At 50.5% G+C, this 14,656-nt stretch overlaps 1 protein-coding gene across 8 annotated transcripts in view; it reads right to left on the bottom strand.

Annotated features, from left to right (window-relative positions):
• Positions 1–2,305: 2,305 nt before the first annotated feature.
• RPH3A (rabphilin 3A) overlaps positions 2,306–14,656 on the bottom strand; it is a 268,394-nt gene continuing 256,043 nt past the window's right edge. For 7 of the 8 annotated variants that reach the window (XM_027575139.1, XM_027575140.1, XM_027575145.1 and 4 more), the window contains 5 exons: positions 13,087–13,143; positions 12,217–12,371; positions 8,479–8,560; positions 5,369–5,465; positions 2,306–4,563 (listed from right to left, as the gene is read on the bottom strand). In XM_027575139.1, coding sequence (XP_027430940.1) covers positions 4,433–4,563; positions 5,369–5,465; positions 8,479–8,560; positions 12,217–12,371; positions 13,087–13,143 — 522 coding nt within the window. In that variant the 3' untranslated portion in view covers positions 2,306–4,432. The remainder of the gene's footprint in view (positions 4,564–5,368; positions 5,466–8,478; positions 8,561–12,216; positions 12,372–13,086; positions 13,144–14,656) is intronic. The other variant, XM_027575138.1, reaches the window with a different exon arrangement.

The raw sequence follows: 14,656 nt of genomic DNA, 5'->3' as shown, positions 1-14,656 counted from the left end.
TGCCCTGCAGGCCCCTCAAAAGGATGGCTGGGGACGTTTGAACTACAAACCAGAAACACCCACCAGATTGCTGCTGAGATGAAGGAACTCAGGCTGCCTGCCCCCACTCCATCTGAAGGTGCCTCCAGCCTGACATCTAGAAATCTCACTGGCCGCACTCAAGACACTCACACTGGGTTTGTAATTTGCTCCGACCATTAACCTGTGTTTTTCTTTCTTTCTTTTTTTTTCTTAAGATTTTATTTATTTTTTTGAGAGAGAGAGCACGAGTGGGGGAGGAGCAGAGGGAAAGAGAGAAGCAGATTCCCCGCTGAGCAGGGAGCCGGTTGGAAGGCGCGTCTCCAGGAGCCCCTAACCTGTGTTTTGTTTACGTTTCCATAGAAATGCCTCTTATTCATGACCTGATTGCCTGCTGAACAGGGCAGAGTCTCTATGATGGCTAACCCCACCACTTGCCGCACCTATATTAGCTCCTCCTGGGAAGTAAGAATACGTATAGATAAAATCAGGCAGCAAGCCGCTTGGCTACAAGAAGCCCTTGAACGCCACAAACCCCTTTTCCAAGGTGGCTGGGGCTGGTTTACTGATCTATTCTCTAGGATACCCACCAGTATCAAATCAATTTTATTTATTTATTTATTTATTTTTATTTATTTTTTAAAGTAGGCTCCACACCCAGCATGGAGCCCATTGTGAGGTTTGAACTCACGACCCTGAGATCAAGACCTGAGCTGAGATCAAGAGTCGGACGTTTAATGGACTGAGACACCCAGGCGCCCCTTAGAGGAAATGGTAACATTAGGCCTGGCTATACTGTCCCTGTTGCTTGGGATATACTTGGGAATAAGGTTAATGATGTCATGCAGAGCCAACCTATACAGAAGAAGACTATCCATATTCTCAGACAAGGAGTGACATTTGACATATCTCCTCCATTAGAACAAGGGAGTTATGTCCTGCATTATGTCAAGTTCTTCCATTCCGAAGTCCCTACTTGGCCCTAATTCGGCTTGAAGCAGGTACATTAGCCAAGTCAGGCATACCCATATTTATGAAAACTCTCCTCATGTATATTCATCTTGGCTTCTCTGGCATGTCCACATACCTGGGGAAGGAGATCAACCATTTTAGAGATGGAAATTAGCTTTCTTTTCAACTGCCCACGACTGACTGCTGGCGGCTGCCTAGAATGCTGTGTTGAGCAGGATTCAGAGGCTGCTAGCAGGCTCTGTGAGGAAGATGCCATATTGATTAGCAATGTCTGCTATGAGTGCAGGGAGAGATTAGTGATGTCTGCCATGAGCACAGGGCAACCAGGGTCTCCTGCCGCTCCTGGAGGGGGCTGCATGGCCCTAACTGATACCTCTTTCCACCTGCTGGCAACTGGTTAAATTGTAGGAAAAACAGATGGACTATAGGGCAGTTGGAAAAGTCATGAGGGAGGCGGGAAGCTCAAGGCATCGACTAAGAAATATGTTCAAATATACAGCTTGTCCCCAGGGCACATTTAGGGTCTGGGGGCAGAGTGGCAGGGAGAACATGGGTAGTTTGAAAAGAAAATCTCCCCAGGTGACCCTAATATGCCTATCTCTTCCCCAGGATTGAGAACCACTCTTTTGGGGATAAGGAAAAGATCTTGTCTCTAACGTGGCTATCCGGTGGATGGAACTGATGGTTCCTTCTGGGAAGTAACCGACATTCCTGATAAATTACTTAAACACTTTCGGGATAGATCTTGGTGAGATTAAGAATCCCCGTGGGAAGTTAGTTACCTCCTCAGCTCATGTTCAGGACTGTTGGGGGCCACCTGTGAAGACTCCTTGCAGGATGGAAGGTGCTAGAACATAAAGGAGGCATTGATGATCTGTGATATTACTCATCAGCGTGTTAAGGACATTGCACCAGGAGTCCAGTGAAACAGCTCCTTTCCTGGCATTGCTGCCGTGAGCCGTTGGCCGTGTCAGTCCCTTCCCTGGGCTTTGGCTTATTCCTCTGTCAGATAAGTGAGTTGATTGAACTAGGCCCTGGCTCAACTCTTTGTCTCTTTGAGCCTTGACACTGTCTAATTCCACACCGGAGGCTGGACCCCTGTTGGGTGGGCACCAGCAAAAAGTATTCTTCTAAGAGGGTGTGGAGTCGGCCAACATGGCCAGAGACCACATCTGCCTTGTCCACTGCAGTAACCCCAAGGTTTGGACATAGCTGCAGATGCTCATTAAACACTGACTCTCCAAATAGCATCACGTATCCTGATGGGAAGGAAGCACTTCCAGAAACCAGAAAGGAAAAACCCCGGCCACCAGTTTTTCCTGGATATTCCTACTTTATTTTTGGCTACATCATCACAGAGAAAGGCAGTGGGCGGTTCTGCATGCACTGGAGGGCGTGTGTGTATTCTAGGCAGGGAGGTGGTTACATTTGTCAGGGGCAGCATGCGCCCGGACCGGGGACACCGTGAGCTTGCTGCATGCTGATTCCAGCGCCAATACCAGTGTCAGGCTTGAGCCGTGCAGCCAGCATGCTTTCTCCTGGGGGCAAATCGTGGGAAGGAGGTGGGCTGAGAGTGGGCGCCACGGGGACTGACGGAGGGCCAGGGCCAGGAGGCAAGATGGCAGCCTGGAAGTCACTGGCCATCTTGGGGAAGGAGACGAGTTTGATGTTTAGAAGATGGTTATTCAAGGCAAGAAATCAGAGTCTTCCGATGAATTGCGCAGGGAGCTGAGGGTGGAGGCATTGATTGGGAAAGGTTAAAAGGTGCGTTTGGAGAAAGTGAGAGTTGGAGTGTCCATCTGATGGCATCTATAGACGACAGGCTGTCAGACAGAAGGAGAGGATTTTTCACGGGGGAAGACACTGGAAACCTGGAGAAAACAAGCCTTTCTCATGGGGCAGTGACGATGCCCTGACCCCAGCCTCGCATTTATAATGTTCATTCTCATCGCCTTTTCCTCCTTTTTATTATTATTTTTTTAATTTTTTAGGAAGAAAGACCGGACGACTCATGATGGAACAACGGTCTTGGGCGTCAGGATCTGTCACTCTCTGAAGCTTCACATTCGTGATGGTATTTTATTCTCCCGACAAACTTGGTGAAGAGGGTGCAAGAGATAGACAGAGCCACGGACAGAGAGATTCAAGGTGGTTCTGAGTGAGAGACAGGACTCCAGAGATCAGAGAAGCAGAGAGTCGAAGAGTGCCAGGGATGGAGCAGTGTGTTTACTTAAGAGCAGACGGAGGGGGAAGGCTGGGGGCTTGGAGAGCCCTCCCGCCCCAGACCCGGAGCTCTGGTTTCTAAATGCCTTTTGCACCTATATGGGCAGCCCAGGGGCCGAGGAAGCCCTCTAGGGGCGTCTATGCAGCTGACGGGAGGCCACCATGCACCGGGGGCAGCGCCAGTAGCTGGCCCAGCCAGGGACCCCGGGCTCTGCCACCAGGAGGCATGGGCGGTGCTGAGAAGCGTGGGCCTAACTGGAACTGGGGAGGGGCCAGTTTGAGTTTGCTGGCCGAGCTGGGGAACGGGTGAGGCTGGCTTAAGGTATTTTTTTGCTGTTGCTAATTTACCTTCTTAGAAAGACGGAAAGGAGAGAGAGATGGACAGGAACAGAGGAGTGTGAGGAGCTGAGAAAGAGTTTGATGGGGTGTAAGGTTAGGGAGGGGGAGAGGGAAGGATGGGGGATGGGGAGTGCTAGAGAAAGGGTGTTGGGTTTTGCTAGGAAGCAAACAGATGGCATCCTGAAAGAGGGGGCTGCCAAGCCCCTTTATGTGTTCCGCGTGTCTATTTCTGGACGCATTTGGGGCCAGGAGGGTGCCTTCCTAGTCACCAGGGAGTTTAAACATGGTGGTCTGTTTTCCTGGCAACCAGGGGGTATGGTGTGGAGGGGCAGTGAGGGCCTGGATGCTCTATTTCTGCCCCAGTGCTGGTCCTCACAGACTTGCTCCGGTCAGCTGACAGCTGAAGGCATACACAGACACGACACTGGAAACACAAGGGGTGTGTGTGTGTGTGTGTGTGTGTGTGTGTGTGTTTGTGGGTGTGTGTGGGGGGTGTGTGTGGGGGGGTGGGTGTGTGTGTTCAAGGCCAGGAGGGTCTAAAAACAGTCCTAAATGATGAAGAACCTTTGCAGTTTTCCCAGAAAGCTTGTTAAATTCTAGCCTCCTTGTAAAAATCTCTGCATCCCTCTCCCTCCCGCTCCATCCTAGAGGGACCAGAGAGGGGCTGCAGTCAGGGCCTGCACCACAGCATCACAGATGGAGGAGAAAGGTCTTTGGCAGCAGTGCCCAAGGTCAGGGGGGCACCTCAAAGGCAGGTGCAAGGAGGGAGAGGGTGGGGGAGGCAGAGAGAAGAGAGACCAGAGTGCGAAGGGCAGCTGGGTCAGGCTGGCGGGTGACCTGGCATGGGGTAGGGCATGGAGCCGGGACCTGGGGGCCCACCCTAATCGCTTGACACGTGGTTCTCGTTCTGTAGCTGGTGCCAGCGCTCAATCTTCTTGTCCTTGTTTTTCAGACACTCGTACCAGTGTTTTAAGCGTTCTCCTTTGGCCGAGATCCCCAGCTGGCAGCCTCCTGGAAGACAAGATGGGGAGAGAGAGGGAGGTGGTCAGAGTGGAGGTTATGCATGGGACTCTCATTCTGGATCCAAATGTTTAGTTGGGGAAAAACTGCCACCAGCAGGGACCCCTCCAGCAACCTGGGGTCCTTCTTCATGGAGGGCTGTTGTTAGGATGTTGTTATTACTCCTGGCCTTCTCTGTGTGCACACTAGCTACTCAAGAACCTGCCATGGCTCCCTACTGGAGCATTAAGTTGTAGCTTCACGGTCTCATTTTTTTAAGACCTTTTGTAAGTCACCACCGCACTCACCGAAACTTGTCTCCCACTATGTCTGGGTACCCCTTGTCTATTTCCAAAGGGTCAGCTTGGCCACCCTGTCCAGTCCTGCCTCCACACCTTTGCTTATGCTGTGTCCCTTGCCTGGAGTGCCCTCCCTGCTCTATCTTTAATGACTGCTCTTCCTCATCATTTGAAGGGGAGCTGGGAAAACTAGAATCTTCCTCCAAGACTCGCAAATTGATTAAGGGGACTTCCTTTGCACCCTACTTTCTGAGGCCACAGACCCCACTCTCCTCTGTGATTTGATTATCCACTGGAGGTGATCTGTTCAGCAAATAACCAACCATGACCCAGTCACCCAGCTTTGTAAGCCCTTTCCTATAAAAGCATCCCCAAATTGGACCCAGATCAGTACGTGTTTGGACAATGCGGCCACCAAAACACACAGAGTGCCCTGAACCCTCCAAGAGAAGCCTGAATCCTTAAGGCTCTTCTCTCCTGGGAGGATGGGCTTTTCTCTGGGAGCCAGGAGCACTCACCGATATAATCGTTGGACTTGCCGATGTCATAGTCCCAGACCGAGATGTCCAGGGACTTCTTCGCCAGGTCACCATGTTTGATGTCATAGAAAAACTCCTGGATGCAGCAGAGAAAGACAGGTGATTGGGAGGGTTCTGAGCCTTCAGCATCAGAAACTAAGAGGCTGAGCCGGACCAAGGGGAGGCCCCTGAACTGGGCATCTAGGAGCAAGGGGGCCCTCCTGCTGGAGCTTTTACGCCAGGACTAACAATCCCCTTTCAACAAACACTCTGTATAACAAAGTCTCTCCAGCCCTGTAATTCACGTTTCAGTGACTCTCTAAAATCAGGAAGGCTGATGGGGTTTTTCTAAGAGAGCTGCTCCTGGTCAGGTTTCCTTGAAGGCAAATGGCTGTGAATTCAGTCCTTCCATTCTGGTAGCTTCTGAAGTGGGTTTTCCCCTCTCCATCATTTAGAGATTAAGGGTAGTTGAGGGCACGGAGACTGACGTGAAGGATAGGTGCTTAGGTTTCCAGACAATCTGACTTTTTACATAACTTTTCTGCCTAACTGTAAAATTCATTCATGTTCATTGTTAAAACAAATGAGGAAGCTAAAATAAAATCAAATAAAACCCAACCCCCAAAGCCTGTCATCTACCTATCCCCCAGAATAGCCACTGTCAACATTCCCCATGTGTGACCACATTAATATATGTTTTCAAAAGTTAATATGGATATTAATTTGAATATTAAACATCTGAATATTATATAAAGTATAATATAAATATGCTGCATTGTGACAATCTTCTTTTCCCATTTTAGAACATATGGTAAAAAACCAACTTAGCGTGTTAGCCAGTATCTTTCTGGTTTCATTTAATGCTTGTTGTGTAGCTGTCCCTTAACCTAATGCCCAACAACTGAGTATTTAGGTTGTTTCCAACCTTCCACTACCATTAATGATATGATAAAAGGCACCCTTGCAACTCAGTCATTGTGTGAATCCATGATAATTTGTTTAGGATAAATTCTGGAGACATGTATCTCCGAGTTTGTAAAGTTTTTTTTTTGTTTTTTTAAAGATTTTATTTATTTGACAGAGAGAGACACAGCGAGAGAGGGAGCACAAGCAGGGGCAGAGGGAGAGGGAGAAGCAGACACCCCGCTGAGCAAGGAGCCCGATGCGGGGCTCGATCCCAGGACCCTGGGATCATGACCTGAGCCGAAGGCAGACGCTTAATGATTGAGCCACCCAGGCGCCCCTGAGTTTGTACAGTTTTAAGATAGAGAGCAGTGGATGTACACCATGATGCCATTTGTGACCAGTAAGAAAGCTGGCTACATACATATTTGTCTTGTATATTTATAAATCCTGAAAGTTGCTTCAGAAGAAGAGAAGTAGGTGACAGAGGCTGGGAAGGGAGGAGGATTTTTGACTGGATACCCTTTGGTACTTTTGGAATTTTCAGGTATGTGACTCTATTCCCTGTTCCTCAAATAAATGGCATTTAAATTTTAAAATGTTAAGGCTTTTGGAGCAATTTGACAAACATCCTTTAGGAAGTTGGACCGGTTTGTTCTCTTACCCATGGTGTGTACATTTCCCCACAGGCTCACCAGCACCAGGTACCAACATTTTACAATATTTTTGTGCCAGTTTGTGATGAGATCCAGTGTCTGGCCTTGTTTCGTATCTTCTCTATTGCTAATGAGGCTTATTGGCTATTTGGATTTCTTCTTCAGTGACAGCGGTCGTTGGCTCCTTACTCAAAATTCAGGAGTCAGAGTTGGGACATTAGGGGTCCAGCTGAAGGAGGGACCTGGGAATACGATGCATTGAACTACTGGCCAGTGATGCTCTGAGCTCTGTTTACAAAGAACTTTCTCCATGCATGCTCATATGGGCACATGCATTTCCAAAGCAAAACAACACAGAGCACACTGTATTGTAGTTTTCTTGGTCCACTTTCCAACATTTGGTAAAAACCAGTGCTAGCTGATTCTGATCTGACATCAGATCACTACATTCAGTGGATATTTCTGGACCCCCCCCGTATATGACAGCTTGTCAACAAATAACTGAAATCCAGGGGGACAACATGAGATGCAGGGACACGTAAAGCCTGCAGGGGTTATAACACACTGACCCTTGAGGGATGACTAGGAGTCTGCCAGAGAGGAAAAGAGAAAGATGGAGGTCCAGGAAAAGGGAGCAGCAAGCGCAAAGGCTAAGAGATGTACCAAGGACCCGTGTCAAGTTAGAGTGACTTGAGGAGGGGAGTGCGAGATGGGGCAGGGGTGGGACGTGAGTTTGAAAGGGCCTGACTGTCACACTAAGAAGTTACGGAGCCATTGCTGGGTTAAGCAACGGGGATGAAAAATTCAGATTTGTTCTTTAGAAAGCTCATGCTTATGTGAGGATGGGCCGAACACAAGGAAGTGAGTCAGGAAGTCTACTGCAATGGTCCAGACATGAAATGCTCAAGTAACAGTGAGACAACAGGAAGGGGCACAATTCAATGGGTATGTAGATAGTGGACTTGAGGCCCAGGACAGACATGGGGAGTGAGGGAGAGAGGGCAGTGTCAACTGGGTGACTGGTAAAAGGCATCACTACCCCTATTTATTTCTTCAAATTTCAGGACCACAGACTACTAGACATCGGAAATGATTTCATTCAATCTGTCTCCAAATGCAGCTTCTTCCTATGACACTGCTCATCTACAGGCTTTTGTCTTGGGCTTGATTCCCTCTGGTGACAAGGAACTCATTACCTATCCTTTAGATAATTCAAGTGGACCTGTGAGAGAAAACTTAAAAAAAAAAAAAGATTTTATTTATTCATTTTAGAGAGAGAGAGCATGACCAGGGAGCGACAGAGTGGGGAGGGAGAGGGAGAAAGAATCTGAAGCAGACTCCGCACTGAGCAGGGAGCCGACGTGGGGCTCAGTCCCACGGCCGCGAGATCATGACCTGAGCTGAAGCTAAGAGTCGGACGCTCAACTGACTATGCCACCCAGGCGCCCCAAGAGAAAACTTCTTTGATGTGCTTTGTAACATTCTAGTAAGGAGCCTGTTCCTCTCTCACAGGAAATATCTCAGAGCATGACAAAAGTGAGGAAGCCTTACCTCATTAAACTCAGGATTCAAGGTTTTCTTCTTTATTTGAGTCTTGTGTTTGGCTTTCTTTCCCATGTCTGGTTTCAGCCAGCTGAGAGGAGACAGAGATGCTATTGTGGAGGAAGTTTAATGAATAAGATCAGCCTCTTGACCCCAAAGTCTCCCTCCCATGTCAGGAGAATAATTGAACAAATCAGAAAATGAGTCAACATTAACAATGGCCAATGTGCATGAGAGCAGCAACAGGCACTGGTCTAAGCACGTGCGGGGTATTTCATTCTCAACAACCCCTCGGTGGTAGAGCTCCAACTGCCCATTTCACAGGCAAGGAAACTGAGCACCCAGAGAAGTTGAGACATGTGCCTCAGATCACACAGCTGGGGACTCAACCCAGTGGTTGCCTCTGGAGTCTGTGCTCTTAGCTAGTACTCGGTCCCAATGGATCACACTGAAAGCCTGGAGAGTAGTGCCTAGAGTGGCACGATTACCCTTTAGGCTGCCCCCAAGTCCTGGGGAGGCGGTGACTGTATAGACAGAAAGGAGAAGATGCAAATCTGATAACAATTAATCCTCCTCAAAACTGTTCAGTGGCTCCCCTTCGATCTCCAGGTAAAGTTCAAAATCCTTGATGTGGCTCTTAAGGCTCCATATGATCGGGTCCTTGCTCCAGCCCAGCCTGCTCTTGTGTTATGCTCTTCACCTGACTCCCCATTCACTCTCCTTTCCACCCCAGGGCCTTTGCACATACCATTTCCTCTGCCTAGACAGCTCTTCCCCAGTGTAGGCACAATGCCTGGCACATAGTAGGTGCTCGATCAGTACTCTCTGGGCAAATAAATCAAATGGGCCAGAAACTCCAAAGAGTTGGGACATTCAGATTCTCCTTAAAGCTGTCACTAGCTGTGCAACTTTGAACCTAAGTGTAGCTGCGGCATGCCTCAGTTTCCCAATCTGTAAAGAGGGCAAACACTTTTTTTCCTCACTTACAGAACTGCTTTTGAGGATCATTTGCTTTGTTTTTATTGAACCAGAGTGGACATGCAGTGTTACATTAGCTTCAGGTGTACAACCCAGTGACTTGACAAGTCGATACTTAAGCTGTGCTCACCACAAGGGTAGTCACCATCTGTCCCCATGCAACATTATTGCAATGCCATTGATGATGTTCCCTCTGCTGTGCCTTTATCCCTGTGACTCATTCATTCTATGACTGGAAGCCTGTACCTCCCACTGCCCTTGAGGACAATTTTATTATTTTATTTTATTTTATTTTATTTTATTTATTTATTTGAGAGAGAGAGAGAACACACAAGCAGGGGGAGCAGCAGAGGGAGAGGGAGAAACAGGCTCCCCGATGAACAGGAACCCCCCATCACCACCACCATGCCCCCATGTGGGGCTCCATCCCAGGACGCTGGGATCATGACCTGAGCCGAAGGCAGATGCTTAACCCACTAAGCCCCCCAGGCGCCCCTTGAGGACAGTTTTAAAGAAGGGACGCAAAGGGGGGACTGAACCGTGTGAAGTGCTGAGCAAAGACAAAGGGCAATTCTGATTTTAAAAATCTTAATTTGATCTTTGACTGATTAGCGGCCTCCTGTTAGCCTTTCCACACCGGCCACCAGGGCAGCCGTTTTCCCGGTGACCACAGCAACGCTCCTTCTTCTGCAGGGATTGGGTGGATGGGAGAAGGGGTGGTAGGGAGAATTATTTAAGAAAAACAGTCTGCCTGTGGCTGGGATGTAACAGAGTGCAGAACAGCAGCCCGTGAGCTAATTTTCCTTATTGGACCAAAAACAAAACCCAATTACTCCTAGAAATCAAATTCATCCCTGACTCATGTGTTCTTTTGTTCACTAAATCCTCGTCCAAAGAAAATCCAAAGCAAAGTCTGCCCTGGCCTGATTTTGTAGCCATGACCTGAAGGGGAGCACTGCTTTCTATTATGAGAGGGAGTCGTTGGGAGGGAATGTCTCCCGAGCTGGAGGGAACCTCAATAAACACTCTTTGCCATGAGTAGGAACAGCAGGGCTAGTGATTTAGAACCGTAATGGCAGATGCTTACTGAGCACTTACTAGGTACCAGACCCCATGACAATGCTTCTCTCAGATCTCCAACTGCAGGGGGCAAAATGGACTGACAAGGTGGCTGGGCTCCGAATTCACCACTATGTTCTCGCTGTGGCTGCGCGGGCCCCGGGTTCCCAGCCAGCACCTGGGCAGGTGAGGACAAGAGGCAGCCCCCGTGGGAGATGCAGGCTTTGCGCTCAAGGATGCCCCCTCACCTGCGCTGAAACTTCCTCAGAACTGTACTGCAATCTAAGACACTTCCTGCCCAACCGTCCTCCCGGGCCCCTCCCCCTCCCCACCTGCTTTCCCTACGGTCCTCCTCTGGCTCCCTCTCAGTTTTTCTTCACGGGCATTTCCCCCCAGTAAATCTCTTGCACATCTCATTTAGCCTTGGACTCTGCTTCTTGGAGGGTAGAACCTAATGCTCAATATCACTCTTCCCATTTTACAGATGAGGATATCGAGGCCCAGAGACGTGAAGGCACTAGGCAAAGGTCACACAGTTAGAGAATACTGAAGACTATTGGTTCTTAAGATTCAAATCCAGGCAGTCTGGATCCAGAGCTCAAGCTTTCAATCATATCCATAGAAACACACATTTAGCTGCCACAAGGCAATGCAGAGTTCTCTTGAAGAGTAGGCCAAACATTACTGTACCGGGCACACTTCTAATTGCTTTCTATATGGTATCTTATTTGAGCCTTGAGCCTTGTGCCCATTCTTGGACGTAAGTGGAGCTACTGTCTGTTATGCCAGTGAAGAATCTGAGGCTCAGAGAGGTTAGGATAACTTGTTTATAGTTATAGAGCTGCAGGGGGCAGAGAGGGGAGTGGGAGCCACACCTGATTCAGTGATGGCCATGAGAATGTGCCAGGCGGACCTCCAGCTACAGCATCACTGACCGAGGCCCCAGCTGCTGCCCCTGGAAACCCAGCCACGCTCGTGCCACGCTGAGGACTGAAGGTGGCAGGAGTATTAGGGTGGTTCTGCTCCTAGGCGCCCTGGGACTCGTCTGAGGGCTGGTTTTGGCCTTGAGGACTCTGACGGCCTTGCTGAACTTGCATCCAGGCTGCAGCCACCGGACCCCGTCTCTCCCCTCCGCTCACGTGAGTGAGACTCGCATGGCGGTCTAGCAGGTGTCCCGTCTCCCTCACTCAGGCATTTGCACTAGTGAAGCCCTGGTCTGCTGAATCCCATCTTGGCAGCCGTCCAGAGGCCCTGGACTAACACAGCTAACACGACTCTCTGACTCCCCATGGTGGAGATTCTGGGAATAATCCAAAGTCTAAGGCCTTTTCTTTGAGCATTTCCAGATTGCACTGGGAAAAACTGGATTGCTTCTTTGGCGGAGGCGCTCTGGACTGCTGGAGGGACATGCTGATGATTCCAGGGGGCTCCAAATGGGATCACTGCAACCTTGCCGACTGCTTTTCTCCCATCGGAGGGGACAGAGCTCCGAAGCTCCTCATATGGGCGAGTGACACACGAGTCTGACTGTCTGAGACTCCAGACTCACGCTCTAGCCAGGTCTGGGCATTGTCTAGCTGTGTGACCTTGGGCAGGCTCATTTCCCTCTCTGGGACTCAATGTGCAATGATCTTGGGGAAGCTCTCTGGTTCTCCCTTTGCAAGGATCTAGGACCCCCTCTGGGGTCCATTCACAGTCCCAGTGACTCACAGCTTGACGAATGGATCTGAGTAGCCATTGGCGTCCATGGCGGCCAGGTGCACGCAGCGTATGATGCCCACAATGAGGCCCCCCTGCTGTGTGCTGTACATGAGGGACACCAAGATCTTGCCACGTTCCTCTGTGTCGCCAATACGTTCCACCTGCTGCAGTAGGAGAAAAGAAAAGTAGGAGAAATGGGCCTAGGAAGGGGAGGGGGTCAGACAACTGGATGGATGGCTAGTATTAGGGAGGAGCCTGGGGCGAGGAAGAGGAGCTGCCGCCCCCCCCCCCGCACCACAGACAGCAGATGCCCCCAGTCTCCAGTCTCCAGGGACCAGCAAGTGGTGACAGCAACACTGGTGAAAATCTAAGGCACATGGGGGACTTTACTCTGACTTGGACATGGACAGAGCCCTGAGTGATCATAGGTGGGGCTGGACCCTGCTTGCACTCTGACTCTGAGCTCAGATTTGCCGGAGTCAACCAGGCTTCTCACAATTATAGTCCCTGGGGTCGCAGGAAGGACCTGGGCAAAGAGCGCACACGTGTAGCCCAACCCCAGCCTCCACGTCACCACAGAGGGAAGGAGAGTGGCATCGCTCTGGTCCTGCAGAACGGCCAGCAGAGCTTAGCCAACGAAGCAGGGGAACTCAAGGGTGTGTCCTGGGTGTGAGAGGGTGGCCGGCCCCAAGGTGGGGGCTCCAGGTGGGAGGAACATCCACTTGGTCTTGTGTTCGAATGCCTCGGGCAAGGGTACCTCTCTCCTGGTAAACTGACAGACAAGTGGTTTTAGGAGAAAGAATAAGGAAGGGGCCGGGAGGGAGAGCAAAGAGAAATGGTGGGTCCCGACCGTGGCTTCAATACCCGCTCAGTGCTCACCTCCTCCTCATAAAGGGCCATGCCTCGGGCTGACCCAGTGGTCCCGGCACGCTTCATCTAAGGGGAAGGAACCGGAAAGGAAAGGTACCATGAGTCTATGAGGCTCATCTCCCTACATAAGAAGGACGAGAAAACCCTCACCCTTCCACTAGCATCCAGAGCCATGAGGGTGGGCTCTCCAAGCTTCTGTGGCCCTCCAGCTTTTCCCCTTTTAGATAAAATTTATATAATGTTAACCATTGCACAGGCTATGTTAATGCACACCAGCCTACGATGTAGGGTGTATTACTAACCCATTTTACAGATGAGAACACTGAGGACCAGAGTGGTTAAGCCACTTGCCCAAGGTCACACAGCCAACAAGTGGCAGAGCCCCCCATACACAAAACGGGTAAGATTTCATCTGGTCTGGTAGAAGTGGCACAGGGGTCCTGGGGTCTGAGCCAACAGATACTTCTTGGCCTGTGGCTCCTAAGGTTCTTCTGCGGGATTCTAGTGCTCTGGGCAACACTATGTGAAAACCACTGGCTAAGTCCAACCTCCCCACTTTAGGGATGAGGAAAACTGAGATCCAGAGGGGAGGGGAAGCACTTACGAGGCCCCTGCCCTTGGTGGGGCATGTGGGGGTAGTTGGTGGTGGGAAGGGTAAGGGCAAAGAACAAAAGAAGATGATCAGCAGGGTCCTGTGGCTGCTCTGCCTGTGCTGCCACCTCCGTGCCTCTGGGGCTGGCTGCATCCCCCACAGCAAGATGCACAAACTCAGGAGCTGAAAACCCAGGGGGGCCCTGGACACTGTCCTGACCAGCTGGACTCACTGAGTGAGGGAGAGAAGAGGGGGCCTGAAGAAGCAGCTGTTACAGGCAAAGATCCAGAGAAAATGCCTCACTCGTAGGATTGTCTGTAAACAATTTATTTGGAGCCTGGCATTTGGTGTAAATTGCTCCTTGCAATTTTTCTTGTCCTGTCTTCCAGTGCTATACAAATATGGTGTGCCACACAGACACTCCATCCTCCGGCCGGCCCTCTGGTGGGAGGATGCTGCAGGCTGGCCCCTCCTGCCAGCGACGGCGTCCCCTCGGGGAGCAGGCGCCCTGCAGGAGAGCTGGGCTCTGGCTGCCGCCTGAGAGCACAGTCACGGACTTGTGGTATGACCGTGGCAGCCCGCTCCCCTCTCCGGGCGCAAGGTGGCCCATCTGTAAAAGGGGTTGATTGGATTATCTCTAAAACAGATTGCTGGGTTCCACCCTACCTCACTAAGTCAGGATCTCCAGGGAGATCCACACAAATCTGAGTTTGTAAAGCGCTGGTTTATCTCCAGTTGAGACCTGCCCTTGCAGCTGGGGCTGTGCCACCATGGCTCACCCTGCCGGGTCCGGGCGGCCTCTGGTTCCCTGCATGCCAGCCACGGAGAAGGAGGGGAAGTGAGGAGGCGTCTGGGCCGAGGCTCATACTGCTGGCAAATTGCTGCTCACCAGACCGCGCCCTCTACCCAAGGGCTGAAGGAACCTCATCCTTACAGTCCAGGCACAGCTGCCTCTCCGTGAAATCAGACGTTATCAGAAATCCACTG

Source organism: Zalophus californianus, chromosome 14 (genome assembly GCF_009762305.2).
Source record: "Zalophus californianus isolate mZalCal1 chromosome 14, mZalCal1.pri.v2, whole genome shotgun sequence".
Lineage (NCBI taxonomy): Eukaryota > Metazoa > Chordata > Mammalia > Carnivora > Otariidae > Zalophus > Zalophus californianus.
Note: the sequence above shows the minus strand (reverse complement) of the source record. Positions and strands in the feature narration are given on the sequence as shown.